The 18,046-nt window shown below is 42.4% G+C and overlaps 1 protein-coding gene across 1 annotated transcript in view; it reads left to right on the top strand.

Moving 5' to 3' along the window:
- The window catches only part of man2a1 (mannosidase, alpha, class 2A, member 1), a 122,762-nt gene that overhangs the window by 37,867 nt on the left and 66,849 nt on the right, over positions 1 to 18,046 (top strand). The window contains exons 4-5 of the mRNA XM_042333961.1: positions 9,891 to 10,018; positions 14,816 to 14,989. Coding sequence (XP_042189895.1) covers positions 9,891 to 10,018; positions 14,816 to 14,989 — 302 coding nt within the window. The remainder of the gene's footprint in view (positions 1 to 9,890; positions 10,019 to 14,815; positions 14,990 to 18,046) is intronic.

Raw genomic sequence — 18,046 nt, 5'->3', positions numbered from 1 at the left:
TTTAGGATAAGATGGTCTTACAGGCTAAGACTAGGTAGAATTTCAATGACAAAATAATCAACTGTAATTAAGTTGTTTTAATAAATGTTGACATTGAATTTAAATGTTCATTTACAATGATTTATGCTGTATTCCTATTTAAGAATATTGTGGTGGTAATCTTATAGTATTAACTTTCATTAATGTGGCGATGATGTATTGCTTGAGGTCTCATCTTCTGAAAATCACCCGATTTGCAAAGCTAATAGCAAAATGTAAAGCTAATATGTTTGAGTTAAGATTTTGGATAGCTATTATTAATATATTTTAAAAGAACCAATACTTAATGAGGTTTAATTCAACAACAACAACAAGATTCCATTTATAGAGCGCCTTTCACATCAGGAGGACGTCCCAAGTTGGGTCAGGACCCGAGCAGGGGGGAAATAGTCAGGATGAGGGGAGGGAAGGGAGGGGGCGAGGAGGGGGTAATAATAATCCTTGCATTTGATATAGCGTTTTTCACGTTGGGAGGACGTCCCAAAACGCTTCACAGAACACACTGTAAAGTGAACTGACTGTATATGTTTGTGGGCGAACGCGGCAGCCAATTGCGCACAGCAATGTCCCACAAACCGTCGTAGATTAAAAATGACCAATTTATTATTGTGTTTGGTTTTTGGAGGGATTATTATTATTAGGCTCTGTGTGGAGTAAGGAAACTTACCCAAGGTTTCGCCCTCTGCCTGGAATTGAACTCAGGTCTCTCACTTGCAAAGCGAGTGCTTTAACCACTGAGCTACAGGACTCCAGGTAGGTAGTCCTTGAATGGAGTTAAGAGGGGAGCTGAAGGCACGGTCAAAGAGAAAGGTCTTGAGACCGGCCTTGAAGGAGGAAAGGGAGGAGGCGGCGAAGGCACTGGGGGCTGAAGTTCCAGAGCCTCGGGGCTGAGAGGCTGAAGGCCCGGCCACCGATGGTAGGGCGGTTGGGGCGGGGGATGTGGAGCAAACCGGAGCCAGAGGAATGGAGGGTACGGGCAGGTAGGTAGCGGGATAGTAGGTCAGAGAGGTAGGAGGGAGCGAGGCCGTGAATGGCCTTGTAGGTGAGGATGAGGATCTTGAATTCGATCCTCTGGGGGATGGGGAGCCAGTGGAGGCGAGCGAGGGTGGGAGTGATGTGGTCCCGAAGCCTGGTGCGGGACAGTACACGAGCTGCAGAGTTCTGAATGACCTGCAGCTTGTGGAGGGAGGTGCGGGAAGGCCGACGAGGAGAGAGTTCCCATAGTCCAGCCTTGAGGTGATAAAGGCGTGGACCAGAGTTTCAGCAGCGTGAGGGGTGAGGTAGTGCCGTAGTCTGGCGATGTTCCGGAGGTGATGGAAGGCGGTGCCAGTTGTGGTGCGGATATGAGGGAGAAAGGACAGCTCAGGGTCGAACAGAACGCCGAGGTTCCTGACTGGCTTTGAGAGGTGGAGAGTGCAGCCTTGGATGCTGATGCTGTCAGCGCCTGAGGTGCGGAGGCGCTGACGTGAGCCAATCAGGAGGGCCTCAGTTTTGCGCACGTTGAGCTGAAGAAAGTTGTCTCTCATCCAGGACTCGATGTCAAACAGGCAGCTGTCAGGACATCGGTGGTCGTGGAGTTGAGGGTAGAGGAGGAAAGGTAGAGTTGTGTCATCTGCATACGTGCGGAAGTTAAGTCTGCGGATGATGTCACCAGGAGGAGCATATAGAGGGTGAAGAGGAGGGGACCGAGGACAGAGCCCTGAGGGACACCGCACTAGACAGTGCGGGGGGTGGAGGAAAAGCCGTTTGTGGAAACAAAATGAAGACGGTGGGAGAGGTACGACCTAAACCACTCAAGGACAGGGCCTTGAAGGTTGAGGTGGGAGGACAAGTGGTGGAGGAGGATAGAGTGGTCGACCGTATCGAATGCTGCCGATAGGTCGAGGAGGACGAGGAGACAGAGGGAGCCCTGGTCGCAGGTGGTCAAGATGTCATTGGTGCCCTTGACCAGGGCGGTTTCTGTGCTATGGGCAGCACGGAAACCTGACTGAAGGGGTTCGAATAATGAGAACAACTCTTTCAAGGACCTTGGACAGGAAGGGGAGGTTGGAGATGGGCCGGTAGCTTGATAGCTGCGACGCATCAAGGGAGGGTTTTTTCAAAGTGGGATTGATGATAGCAGTTTTTAGGGGAATGGGAACAGAGCCAGAGGAGAGGGACAGGTTGATGATGTCTGTGATAAGTGGGGCAAGGAGGTGGAGCTGAGAGATAAGGAGTGGAGTGGGGATGGGGTCAAGGGAGCAGGTGGTGGGTTTCAGGGACAGGATGAGTTTGGTGACAGAGGGTGGGGAAACGGGTTCGAAGGTGTGTAGGGGAGGATGGGTAGGAGTCGGAGTGTGGGAGGGAAGGGGTGGGTGGAAGTTGGAGGGGAAGTGACCGCGGAGCGGATTCCCTTGATTTTGGATTCAAGGAAATCCAGCATCTCCTCGCAGTGAAGGTTGGAGGAGATGACCTGCGCGGGGTGGCGGGGGGACGGAGGAGTCGGGATGTGGTAGAAAACAGTAGCCTGGGGTTGTTCTTCGCCTCCAGGATTATCCTGGAGTAGAAGGACGACTTGGCCGAGGCTAGAGTGGAGCGGTAGATTTTGAGGAGGTCCAGCCAGATTTGTCGGTGGACCGTTAGGCCAGATTTGAGGCAGGTGCGTTCAGCGGCCCGCACCTGGCTCTTCAGTGAGCGGAGGTGGGTTGTGAACCAGGGGGAGGAGCGAGAGTAGGAGACAGTACGGGAGTGATGGGGGCAAGAGTGTCAAGTGTGGAGGAGAGGGTGTTGTGGAGGAGGGTGAGAGCAGAAGAGGGGTCAGTGAGGGTTGAAGGCCAGAGGGAGAGGAGTTCAGAGGACTCCAAGGCAGTGGTTAGGGATTGTGGGGGTAACTTCTTCCAGCAGCAGTAGAAGATGGTGGTGGGTCTGGTGGAGGTGGGGAGGGGGGTGGAGGTGGTGAAGGAGATGAAGTGGTGATCGGAGATGGCCTTGTCGGTAATGGTGACATCCGAGACACTGAGGCCCCGGGTGATCACCAAATCGAGTGGGTGGCTGTAACTGTGAGTGGTGGAGTTGATGTGGAGGGAGAGGTTGAGCGAGGAGAGCAGGGAGGAGAAGTCCGAGGAGGTGGAGCAGGAGGGGGTGAAGTGCAGGTTGAAGTCGCCCAGGATGATGAGGCGATCAGAGCAGAGGCAGAGAGATGTAAGTAGAGTAGTAATATCGGAAATGAAGGTTAGAGAGGTTTTAGGGGGCCGGTAGAGGAGGAGGATTTTGAGTGAGAGGAAGGAGGGGTGGGGGAGGGTGAGGTGCTCAAAGGAGGGGAAAGAGCCAGAAGAGTAGGGGAATAGGGCAAGTGGTGTCCTTGAGATAAGGGCAACACCACATCCACGGCGGTTGGGGCGAGGGATGTGGTGGGAGGTGTAGCCGGGTGGTGTGGCCTCCGTGAGGGGAAGGTGTCACCTGGGGTGAGCCAGGTTTCCGTTAAGGCCATGATATCAACGCTCTCATCAAGGATGAGATCGTTGATGACCAGGGCCTTGTTACAGAGGGAGCGGACATTTTGTAGTCTGATGTGGAGGGAGCGGCTGACAAAAGGGTGTGTGGGGAGGGAGGGAGGTCCAGGTTATGAGGCAGGGGTGAGGAATGGGGATGAGGGAGGAGAGGTTGACTCCCCGGGTCTGTGCCCGGGGTGGGTGGCGAGTGTAGTGGGGAATGGGGCAGTCGATGTGGCTGCTGCTGGACAGCCAACGCCGAGTGCCGCGGTGAGCCCGGCGGAGGATTCCCAGGCTGGAACAGAGGGAGGTTGTGGGAGGGTCAAGTGGGGATAGAAGGCGAGAGGGACGGAGAGAGAGGACAGAGCGGGAGAGATGCAGAGGGGGAGGGTTTGGGGGGAGAGAGGAGGGGGAGGGAGGGGCTGAGGGGGCTCGGGTCAGAGCGGCAGTCATAATGCACACGCGGGGATCAAGAGCAAGCGGTCAGGTGGATGGCATTAGCCCATAGGCTGGGGCTGGGGCAGCCAACCCAACAGGACCATGGTGGTCCCTGATGCCAGTTAGTAAATTCAGATTTACTAACTGATAATAACTTGCTATAATGCCAAAAACATTATGAAATTCATCATTTTAAAACTGACCCAAGTTCAGCTGTAACACTGTACATGCTGATTGATGGCAGTGTACAGTCTCTGATATGGGAATTAACTATATATGTATGGTAAAGGTCTCAGGTTTGATCTATGCTATATACTTAAATTGATGTAGGGACACAAGAGTTGCTCTAGGTGTGGTGGTGATGGGGGTGAATGAGAGATCAGTGGAGAGTGGAATTCTTTGCCACAGTCACTTGTTGCGGTGGTAACCATGTGCCCCTTCAAAAAATAGACTGGGCGCATGTTTAAGAGAGAATAGAGTTGAGAGCTATGGGGGAATAAAGCAGGATATCGGACTAGGGACTGTGTCTAGCATAGGCACTTGAGTGGAGTATGAACACCAGCCAGACTGGGAGGGCTGAATGTCCTGCTTCTGAGCTGTATATTCTGTGAATCTAAGAATATGGTTTCTCCTCTGGATGGCTATCCATTTGACTCCAGTTGGAAAGCACTCGTATGCAGTCATCACGAAAGGACATGATTAGGCTCAGTTGTGTACACTTTTTAAAACAAAACTATGGAAACAATGCAAACCAGCTGTGGGAGATGAGCAATCCTTACTCCACACAACTGCTGTTAGCAGAATATCTGATTGCACAGCATGACTCATAAAAGGATTCTGTTACTCCAACAAAAAGTAAATTGTTCTCAATTTTCTACATTTACATTTACCAAAATGTAAAGAATAAAATGGAATACCCTGTAATTTTAAATGACATATAATAATCTTGCATTTTATACAGTACCTTATCACATGGAATTATTTAAAGCATTTCCCAGAATTTACAGTAATGTGACTGGAGACAGATTTAAGTACACAATGCAGTTTAAACTCACACATTCCTGCAATATCTGAAGTTAAATGGTGTCGATAAAAAGATTGAGAGCCAAAAAGCTCCACGTAGTTTATCCGAACCGAAGCATCGTCTCAGCTAATCTGATCAATCAGTCCCTTTTCTATCAAAGTTCCAGTTAACTCAGCTCACACTTGAAGAACGGCCACTTAAATGAGATACACCGTCAATGCTGGCAACAGTGGAATTGTACCATCCCAACATGAGTCAACACCTTCACGAAAAGATGGGAAAATTATTTGTACTGATTGCCAGTGTAAGGGTTAACATTTATACTGACATTAAAATTAGTCAGTTGAGTTGCCTGTAGCTTTTTTTAAAAAAAAGAGCAGTTGTGTATTTGATTTAGTAGCTTCTAGAAATCCAGGGGTGTGATTTGTTACTGTAACTATATCACAGTGACCTTTACTTTAGTTAAGCTTGGTGTGGATCCCAATTGTTTAACATAGGTCATTATTCCGACTTAATAACTTTGCACGAGTACAGCGTTTTGATATACTATACTTTACCTCTAATTTCATGATTGCATTCTTCATGGTTTGTCTACAAATACACAGTTACAACATAAATCACGACATTTTACAGTAAAGTTCTTTGAGAGTTCTTTACAATATGAAAGGTGCTATATCAAATGTAAGGATTATTATTAGTTATGGTTCTGAGCTTTTGGGCATGCAGCAAGAGAGGTTTCCATTGACCCATTTGCAGAGTTCAGGGCCAAGCAATGAAGTAGTAAAAGTGCGAAGTGACTACAGGGAGGGAGGACTCCAGCCCACACTGTCCTGTTATGGGAGGCAGAATTGGCTTTGTGACAGGCACATCTTTTTGCTGAATCAAAGGTCAGCCTGGTATGCAGCATTGAACTTGTACCTTTAGAATATCAAGATGGTTGGCAGTCACAATCTGTCCTTTATAGATCCTTCCATCATGTTCAACACCAGATGTCCGTAAAAATGGAAAAAAAATAACAACAAATAGTAGATGAGTAAACTGAGGCTTGAGATGACAGCTGCTAGAAGACATTTTCTGGACTCTTGTGTTTGTGAATGCTCATATGTATAGGGTTGCTATCCATGTTGATTGGTTTGCAGAGAGGTAAGCAGCTGCTGCTCAAGCTCCACAGCTCCAACTGGTGAAGTGAACTATTGCTCACTTGGTGGAGATTTGTATCTCAGCAGGAGTGGGATTTGTATCAGTGGGTAGATGTATGGTAGCAATGCTCTTGTGCATTTTATTTTGAGATGTGCTGCTCACCAGGAAGCTCACAGGGCATTGTTGATACCTTCTACCCACTTAGCGAGGGCTCAAGCTTGCCCTTATCAGATGTCAAATCACCAATTTGTGCCTATCCTTCTTAGGAAGAAGGTAAGCGAGGTCTCATGGGGGCTGAGTTGCGTTCAAGGTAACACGTTTGGAATGTTGGAATCAAAGTCACCCGCTATGGCGGTCTTGTTTATCTAGTTCTTAAGCCTACAGTACCTCAAGGCAACAGTACTTCTACTAGCAGACCAATTAGCTGGCTTGTTACCAGTACTTGGAAAGGAAGACCAACCCTGCAAGACAAAGCCCTAATGGGTAGGATTATCCTAGCTAAACAAGCAGCAGGAAGTTTGCCAGACCGTGCTGTCAATGCCAGGCTACATGGATTTAGCTGGTTGAACTCCAGCGATACCCTAACATTCTGGGGTCCCCAAGTCTTGACCCTCGCCAACCTTTGCCTAATGCATTTTGGAATTAGGTAGTCAGGGTGCATCTCTCAAGGAAGAAAATGCATATTTTATTTCAGACATGGAAATTACCATGCATAGGCGGCATACATTTGTCGAACTCAATCTGATTTTTATACTCTAAAGCATGTGATAGGTTTCATATGTATAAGACACTTGGCTGACTCCCAGAAAATCATATATTAAGTATTTAGTTGTGGAGTCCTGTAACTTAGTGCTTAGAGCACTCTCCTCGCAAGTGAGAGACCTGGGTTTGATTCCCAGCAGAACGAAATGTTGGGCAAGTTTCCTTACTCCACACTCCTCTGTTTACTTAGCAGTAAGTAGGAACCCACCTGTTAGTCGATTGGGGGATCACTTTCTGGGGGTAATAATTATTTCAAAAAATAATAATAAATTGGTCACTTCAATCCATAACTGTTTGTGGGACACTCCTGTGCGCAGTTGGCTGCTGCGTTTCGCCCACAAAATATACAGAAATTCACTTTACAGTATATTCTGTGACCCGCTTTGAGACGTCTTGAAGACATGATGAGGCGCTATATCAAATGCAAAGATTATTTATATTGCAACTTGACTCAGACTTCTACAACACTGTTAGTGAATTGTACAAAATGATGTATTCTTTTTTCCTGTTGCCTGAGATATACGACTGGTGCCAGAAAGAGATTATTGGTATCCTTTGCAATTGCTGATGAGTGCACATTACTTTTCAAGTCTCAAGATCAGAAATATATCCAAGTGATCACTAAGCATTGCATAGTGGATTTAAAAGACAGGCACTTACAAACAGTAAACTGTTCATCAATTAGCTCTTCCCTGAATAGCACAAAGGCTCCACGTTCTTGTCTGCAGTTTGATGTAGCAGCCAAGAATTGGTAATCGTAAAATCCTGAGGATTTCTACTTTTTGGACTGAGAGTGTAAACTAAGAGGCAGTTGTACCCGAGAGTATGTTAACCCATCAAAATCTTTTAAATCACTATTTATAATGTTTCCTTGATAAATTGTGTTACATTTAAGGTTGGAGTATTTACTCAACTGGATAGGTACTGATTCATTTTGTGTTATACAACACTCATATTTAAGAATTTTGCAAATCTCAAATGCCTTGGTAAGCACAATATTATGCAAGCTAGTAGCAATATAAAACAGTATGCTTGGTATTTAATGATTCATAGCATTATTTAATTGTGCTCCCTATTTTGCTCAGAATTATTTTTTTTCTTGAAGCCTGAGGTAAATAAAATTAAATAAAACATTAGAACAAGAGGACAAAATCTTAAAATTAGAGTTAAGGCAGTTAAAAGTGAAGCCAGAAAATGTTGGAACACATTTGTCATACAAAGAGTTACATAATGGTGGAATGTGTTCCAGAAGCCTAAAAGATGCAGAATCAATTAAGGTGTTTAAAAGAGAAGTTAAATAGGTACTCGGGATTATGGCTTCAAGGGATATAGCGAAAGACAGGGTAATAAAATGGAGCTTCTCAGAACTATTAAAATAAAATGAACAAAAAGGCCAACCTATTCCTGTTCCTGTGGAGCAGAAGTCTCCAACCAGTCGATTACCACTAGGTGGCGCTCTCGCACATGATCAAAAAGAGGAAGGAGCAAGAAAACTGCGTTGTTATTGAGTCCAATTGAACGCAAAGCCATATTCACGAAAATGTCATGCATCATGATATAAAAATATAAACTTTTTAAATGTTTAAACTGCAATAAATATCGGTCCTTCCTCTTATTTTTATTGAGCATGCGTGAGATGTAATTACTTTATTCTGAAAACTGGTTTGGGTTGTCATGTCTGCTGTCTTGTGAGACTCAGTAACATAGGAGAGACCGTGTCAATTCCAATAACCTCATTTCTGTATTTTGGGTAATTATTAAAATTTATTATGCAACACTTCAAGGGCAGAGTGCGGAAAGAGAACAGTACTAACTGTTCTTTGGGTAGATGGCAATGCTCCAATGATACTTTTTGAATAGAGAATGGAGTTTCTCCTGATGTTTTTGGTTCATCCTCCTGCTGTGAAAGGCGCTATATAACTGTAAATGTGTACTGTATTGTATCATCTCCGTCTTGTGGTCAGTATGACTATATTTGCGATTGAATTTGGCGCATTCCAATGGCATTCTAACATTAATGAAAAATATGCTGTAATAGTATAGTCTTTATATCCCCACAATAGACAAAAAAGAAATCCTGTATCAGAAGTAGGCTATTAGAGGTATTGTTTCTGGGCCAAGGATTTTGTTTGCAGTCTAACTGTTCCAAGGAAAATCTACACGAGTCTTTCATTTTTTAAAAAATAAGCTATAAAAGTGTAGTTTGCCAATTTTCTGCAATAAAATTCTCACAAAATATAATCCATTCGTGAGTCTATAATGGTAGTCTAGCTCTGTACAATGTGTGCGCTTTTCACAGACCTAATATGAATGGCCAACAGGATTAAACAATACAACATTACCATCCTATCCTTGTTTGAATTAAAATGTTAACCAGGAGAATACCTATTCTATGTGAAAGAATTTTATACTTATTTTTGCATTAAAGAATGTAACCAATATGGGTATTTATTTTTGAGCCACTGTACATGTTTTACCAGACTATTAAAATCAAAATACATGCATTCACTCTGCTATTTCTTATTTCTTACAACAACAAGGACTTGCATTTATATAGCGCCCGTCATGTGTGGTGGTATCTTGGAGTGTTTCTTAATACCTACCAAAAATTAAAAGTGATTTATTGTGGTAAAATAGACTTTTCTCAAATACCTCTTGCTTACTCACTGAGAACATTCAGTATCAATGTCCTATTGTCTGCAAATAACAGTTACTACACTGCATATTAATTATTGCTTTTAAACATTTTGAGGCATTCTGATGTATAAGTTGCTATGAAAAGTTATTTCTTTGCTATTAGATTTTTTTTAAAACAATTGGTCACTCCACAATCCACAACTGTTTGTGGGACACTGCTGTGCACAATTGGCTGCCGCGTTTCACCCCCAAAATATAATCAATTCATTTTACAGTATATTCTGTGAAGCGCTTTGAAACATCTCAAAGACATGTTAAGGCGCTATATCAAATGCAAGGAATATTATTATAAAACTTTTTTTCTTTTGTTTTCTTCTCAGATTGTGTCAACTGGGCCAATTTGAAATCACGACAGGAGGTTGGGTCATGCCAGATGAGGCTAGCACACATTATTTTGCCATGATTGATCAGCTGCTTGAAGGGCATCAGTGGCTTGAAAGAAACCTAGGTGAGAGTTCCTTTTTTGTAGCTTTGTTCCATTTTACCCCTTTTATTTACCCCCTTTACAGCCACATCACCTCCTACCAATCTTGTAAATAGGTACAATCGCCACAGTTTATTATTTGCTAAGTTCCCATAGATTTGCCACAAATGTCTTACTTTGGTAGACATGATGATAAGGTGTCAGCTATACAGTATTTGTATTGCCACACAGGACGGCCTCCTGACGTGAAAGACGCTATACAAATGTAATTTGTTGCTGTTGTTGCCAGTATGTCAACCATCCCCAAACCCCACAATCATAGAAGTATAATAGGAGCAAAGTAATTGGTTTGGACACTCAATGATTTCTTTAAAATAACTGGGGAAAGGTGGGAGGGAGAGACTTATGTTGGTTCTTATGTTTCAGCGCCTTGGGACGTCCTCCCGACGTGAAAGACGCTCTATAAATGGAATCTTGTTGTTGTTGTTGTTGGTTGGTAAACTTGCCAAACTTGCTGATGTCCCATTATAAACACACACTGCCAATGTTGGTAACTCTTTTTGACAGGTAGAATTTCACCCTCCAGATTTGTTACATTACAATACAATAGTAACCTTTTTAAAGAATATGGAACTGAATGTAATTCACAATTGTGAGAGCTGAATGTTTTTTGTTATTATCATTACTTTTGGTCATCAACTGAGAAGTGAGGATGTGATTTTGAGAACCAGGATGGTGCCCCAAACTTAAATTGTTACCATAGTACCGGAGAAGCGGTGTTAGTGCAGTAGGTACGTTTTGCAACAAATGTATCCTGTAAGCACTGTCTTGCAGTTAATTTTCCATATATTTTTAAAAAGACTTTAAGTTTGAATATTTCTGGGAGAGAATGACGTTGCATCATCAACAATTTTAAAAATGAGATGTTAAAGGATCTCTGGATAAAGGAGATTTGTGGTGTGGTACCAAGCCATACAGACATGGCAGGTTCCAACTTCCATCTGTTGCTGACTCAGATGCTCTCAGATGGATAACGGAGGAGGGTTACACAATTAGGGACAATATCCCCAAGAAGAGAAGGAAATAAGTTCAGCCAGAGTTCCGTTCCTGACTGCTGTCCATTGACCTCTGTTGAAAAAGTAGAATAGGTGCAGACATAGTTTTTTTTCTCTGCATCAAAATGGTTGTGCTGCATTTTGTATGAGTAGGCACTGAATTGTGAGTATTCGTTATATTTCAAAGGTTTGGTAGTTGACACCCACCATTGTGTTTTTTTGCAATATGCTTGCCGTACTTGATTAAACAATGTGTCATTGTGATTGTACATTTGTTGTGGCATTGTTCAAGATTTATTCCAATATTGATGGTAATCTTGAAAGAGGGATTTAATTAGAACAGTTAATGCTGCTATGCAGAAATGTACGATCGTGATTTACTATTCCTGCAAATTGTGCAAATTTGCTTTCTGCTACCTTAGATCCAGACATCATGCAAATCTTTGTCACTTGTAGCTTGCCTATAATAATAATAATAATAATCCTTGCATTTGATATAGCGCTTTTCACGTCGGAAGGACGTCCCAAAGCGCTTCACAGAACACACTGTAAAGTGAATTGACTGTATATTTGTGGGCGAACGCGGCAGCCAATTGCGCACAGCAATGTCCCACAAACAGTCGTAGATTGAAAATGACCAATTTATTATTGTTTTTGGTTTTTGGAGGGATTATTATTAGGCTCTGTGTGGAGCAAGGAAACTTGCCCAAGGTTTCGCCCTCTGCCTGGAATTGAACTCAGGTCTCTCGCTTGCAAAGCGAGTGCTCTAACCACTGAGCTACAGGACTCCACGACATTTGACATTTTCTGTGACATTTTCTCATCTGTGACCAGGGCTCTCTTCCTCCTTGTTCTCTCTGCTACCTTCGACATTGTTAATCACTCCATCCTGATCCATGTTCATGGTTCTGTCCTATCCTGGTTTCATTCCTAACGACACAATACAATTTACATTTATATAGTGCCTTTCACGTTGGGAAGATGTTTTAAAGCACTTGACAATGCTGAGTGGGTTCCTGAGCAGGAGCTGGGCATCTTCACTTTGTCTCATCTAACGGCTTCTTCTTTCTCCCCCACACAGTCACATGTGGCACTCCACAGGATTATATCCTTGTTCCTCTCCTTTTCACTGTATGCTCCCACTTGGTGACGTCAACCACAGTGGTTCGCTTCCACTTGTAGGCAGATGACACCCAACTCTCTCAGACAATCCAGAATTCTGCAATTTGGGTCCTCCGCACCAGACTCCACTATCCAATCACTCCCATCCTCGCTTGGCTACACTGACTTTCCATCTGCCAGCAGATCAAATTGAACATTCTCATTATTATCTTTATATCACGGCCTCACCCACCCTACTTCTGCCAACTCCTAAACCCTACTGACCTGGACACTCCCTTCACTCAGCAAAGACTGGCCTCTTCATGTCTCCTGCTCTATCTTTCCTACCATCAGTTGGTGGAGTCTCGGAGTCTCTCTGACTCACTTCCTCCCTCTCCAGGTTAAAAGCCCACCTCAAGACCTACCTCTTTGACTGTGCTTTCATTCATCTTTTTCCTCCCACCCTCTTTGGCTCCCACCCCCAACTCGGATGCCCAGTCAGCAGTGTGAACCGTCAAAAGCGCTAAATAATTGTAAGCTGTGTTGTATTGCCACTGGCACCAGAGCGGTACTCATTACTGTAATAATGCTTTTCATGATGTTTGTCTTGCGCTGTTTTCAAGAGCTGACTGAAATTGATGTAAGAAAAGTAGTACAAGAGAGAGCAATATGCAATTGTGTGCATTTTGAAAATAACTTAATAACATGCTCTTTACTGGTTCACCCTCTCGCTTTGAATGTGATGTACAAGCCTTTTGACTTGCAGAGAATGTAATTTTAAATATGTAACAAATGTTCTTGTAAAGCAAGAGGGAATGACGGACTGTAAAACTAATGTAATATACCATAGAGTAGAGGGACACATGTTTGAACCCTGATTCTTCTGAATTTTCAAGGAACATCATACCAAGCTACTTTTATCTGACTGCTGAAAGCTGTAGGGAAGAACAAAAATTGGGCTTATGGCGAAAGGGGAATTGGAGGCAAAATATCCTGGTGAGGGAAACAATAATTGCACCCAACAAGGTTTTGGAAAATAGACCTTTTTTTTTCAAAAAGAGCCTCATTTGGAATATGGAAACTGTCAACACATGGCTGTGATCTATTTGGGAGGTTATTGAAAAAGTGCAGTTTCCTTTCGAGTGAAAATTGATTCTATTGGAGGCTAGTGCTGATTTTCTTTGATATGTTATTTCTTTGTCATATTACATAGCATTTTGAATTCTACAGCAATGAACATTGAGTACCCATAGCCTTGAGTATATAATTATACTGACAAAATAATGATTCTAGTTAATGTCTAAAAGATGGTTACTGACCAGACTGATGAAATTGTGTTCAAAGATATTTGACTGAAGGAAATACACAAATAAGATTGGAGCAGCAATGCTCGATAAATTAACCCAAGACCACAGTGTGTTCAAAGAGACTCTTTGGGCAAGTACATTTTTAATAAGAATGTCAGCAATTTCCAGCAAAAGAGGTTCTGCTTCCTGTTGGTGAAGCAATTTTATTACTACACTCCAATTAAGAATACAGAATTTGTATGATGATATGTTCTGCTCAACCCAGAGATATAAATCCCACACAACTTGTTTCCAAATCAAATCAATAGTTGTGAGCAAGCAGAGCTCCAAAGAAACCCTCTGCATTTAAAAAAACACTTGAACTAAAGGACTTTAAAATGCTTTAAAAGGGAGAATTGTTTATTAAGGACATTTGTATTGATTATATCATGCTTGATAACTTCATTTGGTTTGTATTTTACTGTGTTGCAAATAAAGCTAGTAACCTTTTTATCAATAAACATTTGGTCTGTGTCATATCTGCTGTTTGAAGAGAATTTAGTTGTGTGCCAGTGTAATGTCCAATGGAGACTAAACAGTGCAGGGTAATTTATCACTGCTATCATTCTGTAAGAGTACAAAAATAACAAAATATAGATTCAGAGTTCACAGGAGACAAAGATTATACTTGTAGAAACTGCTGCTAGGATATTGCAATAGGTGTAAACCCTCCAACTGTAATCTTTTACATTCTTTTACTGTATTACAATGGAGGATTATGTAGCTCTTCAAAAATGCTATAATAGTTTGAATAGTATCATAGAATCATACAATATTACATCACAGAAGGAGGCCGTTCGGCCCATCGTGCATGTGCCAGCTCTTTGCAAGAGCTACCCAATCAATCCCTCTCCCCCGCTCTTTCCCCATAGCCTTGCAAATTTTTCCTTTTCAGTACCTATCTAATTCCCTTTTGAAAGTTGTTATTGAATCTGTTTCCACCACCCATTCAGGCAGTGCATTCCAGACCATAACAACTGTCTGTGGAAAAAAATTGTCCTCATTTCCCCTCTGGTTCTTTTGCCAATTATCTTAAATCTATGTTCCCTGGTTACTGACTCACCAGCCAGTATACATAATGTTAGTTTGGATTACATATACATTTGCATGTTGTTTATTTTGAATTCACATTTGCCCCTATTGACTTTTAAATGGAAACAATGGATTGGAATATTTTGCCTTGAAAAAAGTCTTTTTCTCAGAAAAACTTGCTGAGAAACTTGAAAAAATCTTGTCTTTCTGTGCATAATAATCCTTGCTACGCCCTCCTTCATTCAGATTAAATTTAATTACATAATGCATTTTGTAATTTATCACAGGAGTAAAGCCAAGAGCAGGATGGGCTATCGATCCATTTGGACACACGTCTACTATGGCTTATATCTTAAAGAAGACTGGTTTTTCAAACATGCTCATTCAGAGGGTCCATTACTCTGTGAAGAAATATTTTGCCACTCAAAGGAAATTGGAATTCTTTTGGCGGCAGAATTGGGGTATGTATTAAATGAATTTACTAAACATTTCTTCATTGTGTGTAAGTGTGGAATATGCTGCCCAGAAGGCCATAATCTGAATGGTACCACAAAATACATGATTAATTAAGGTGATTAAAAAGGAGATAGATACCTGGGATATAGAAGTTTTAAAGATATGGATTAAAGCACAATTATGGGATTAAAGAGGCGAAGAACTAACTTTCTTATTGAAAGAGCACGATATTGTCAGAGATGCTGTCCTTCAGATGAGGCTTTAAAACTGAGATCCTGTGATATTTTTTAGATGGCATTACAAATCCCATTGAACTATTGAAAATAGAAGGGGGTTTGCCCCAATGTCCTAGCCAGCAGTAAAAATGATGATTCACTTCATGGCTGTTTATGCAATACAGTTTACATTTATAAAGCTCCTTTCACGTCAGGAGGACATCTCAAAGCACTTGACAATGCAGGCTGGGCACCCAGTTGGGTGGGAGTCAACGGGGGTGGGGAGGGGAAAGATGACCCAAAGAGCGGTTAAAGAGGTATGTTTTGAGAGAGGGCTTGAACAAGGGAAGGAAGGTGCAAGTCAGAGGAACTGTGAAATGGGATTCTGGAGAGTAGGGGCAGATTATCTGAAGCCCGCTCGGTGATGTTGAGGCAGATAGTGCAGGGGACATGAAGCAGGCTGATGCTCACTGAGTGAAGAGTGCGGCTGGATTGGTATGGTTAATGGGAGAGGTAGGGGGGACAAGAACATGGAGCATTGTGCTCAAATTTACTGCCACGTTTACCTACAACTATACAGACATTGCTTTGTGAAGTACGTTGAGATGTTCTTGACATTATAGACTTTTTTGGAGAAATGCAAAGATGTGGATCTTTTTACTACATGTATCATATAAATTATGAAATTTAAATAAACAATAAAAATATAGAAGGAAGCGAAATGCGATTAGATCAGATCGATTAAATCAGAGCTCTCTTTCTGTGTTGCAATTTCCATGAAGTATCTTAACAATAATGAGGTAGCTATTCTTGCAAACGGTTACTTTTTTCAAAAGCTAATAATAAGGGTGATGCAGTAGATGTAATATATTTAGATTTCCAAAAGGCATTCGATAAGGCACCACATAATAGACTAATGAATAAGGTCAGAGCATGTGGAGTCAGGGGAAAAATAGCAGAATGGATAGCAAGCTGGCTACAAAACAGAAAACACAGAGTAGGGGTAAAGGGTAGCTACTCAGACTGGCAGGAGGTGGGCACTAGTGTTCCACAAGGATCGGTATTGGGACCACTGTTGTTCACAATATACATTAATGATTTGGACTCAGGAATCAGCAGTACAATTTCAAAATTTGTGGACGACAGAGGTTAATACAGAGGAGGACTGCAACAAATTACAGCAAGACAATAATAAACTTGCTGAGTGGGCATTTGAATGGCAAATGCATTTCAATGTAGAAAAGTGTGAGGTGGTACATTTTGGTAGAAGGAATAAGGAAGTCACATATATGCTGGAAAATAAAAACCTTAATGGAGTAGAGGAGCAAAGGGATCCAGGAGTACACATACTCAATTCACTAAAAGTAGCAACTCAGTTAATAATAACAACAAGATTACATTTAATAAGGCCATAAAAATACAGTTAATAAGGCCATAAAAAAAGCAAACCAGGTATTGGGGTTCATTTCTAGAGGGAAATAAATGAAAAGTAGGGAAGCTATGGTAAACTTCTAGAGAACCTCGGTTAGACCACACGGAGAATACTGTGTGCAGTTCTGGTCCCCACATTATAGAAGGGATGTAGAGACACTGGAGGGGGTGTAAAGGAGATTCACAAGGATGATCCCAGAACTGAGAGGTTATACCTATCAGGAAAGGCTGAACATACTTGGACTCTTTTCTCTTGGAAAGAGGAGGATAAGGGGTGACCTGATAGAGGTCTTTAAAATGATGAAAGGTTTTGATAAGGTAGACATAGGGAAGGTGTTTCCACTTGTGGGGAGAACAAAACCAGGGGCTATCAATGTACAATTGTCACAAATAGATCAAATAGGGAAGTTAGAAGAAATTTCTTCACGCAGAGAGTAGTGGGAATGTGGAACATGCGACCACAAGGAGTTGTTGAGGTAAACAGCATAGATGTAGTTAAGGGAAAGCTAAATAGGTACATGAGGGAGAAAGGAATAGAAGGTTATGCTTGAAGGCTTAGTTGAGGAAGGGCAGGAGGAGGCTCATGTGGAGCATAAACACCTGCATAGACCAGTTGGGCCGAATGGCCTGTTTCTTTGCTGTATATTCTAATGTATTCTAATGTATAATAAGATAATAATTTGTTATATACATAAATATTACATATGTATAATCTGTTATATGTATATTTGTTATAATGTGTTAAAGTTGGTTGAATCCAATAGCTCAATTACGTTTCTCCTGACGTGAAAGGCGTTATACAAATGTAATTTGTTGCTGTTGTTAAAAGCGAAGTGCTAACAAATGGCTGACTTCTGGGTCATCATGTCCCTCTGACATCACATCCTGTGCACTGCATATGTTGCAATGGGCAAAGAGTGCTGCTGATTTCATCACGTCCTTTGCAAAGTGACATCAACAGTGCTTCCTGCGCTCAACATGTATGTGCAGCCTTCTCTTCGACCGTGCCTTCAGCTCCCCTCTCGACTCTCTAACCCCTCCTCGCTCCCTCCCTTCCCTCCCCTCACCCTGACCATTTCCCCTCTGCTCGGGTCCCGACCCAACTGTCCAGCGCCTTGGAACGTCCTTCCGACGTGAAAGGCGCTCTAAAATGAAATCTTGTTGTTGTCGTTGTTTAGGACATGATCTTTGCAGCAACCTAACAGCCTCAAAGGCGGCTTTTTTAATGCAGTAAGCTGATTAGTCAACTCTGGAAGCCGACTGAACTGCTTATAATAATAACAATAATAATAATGATTACATTTAATGGAAATCTTTTCACGGTCCGAGGATGTCTCAAAGTGCTTCACGTGATGTACTGTAAAGTGCAGAGACTCTGTTTTGGGGCAGCGCTGCAGCAAAGGGCATTATAATGGG

Source organism: Callorhinchus milii, unplaced genomic scaffold (assembly GCF_018977255.1).
Source record: "Callorhinchus milii isolate IMCB2004 unplaced genomic scaffold, IMCB_Cmil_1.0 Scaffold1, whole genome shotgun sequence".
Taxonomy (NCBI): Eukaryota; Metazoa; Chordata; class Chondrichthyes; order Chimaeriformes; family Callorhinchidae; genus Callorhinchus; species Callorhinchus milii.
Note: the sequence above shows the minus strand (reverse complement) of the source record. Positions and strands in the feature narration are given on the sequence as shown.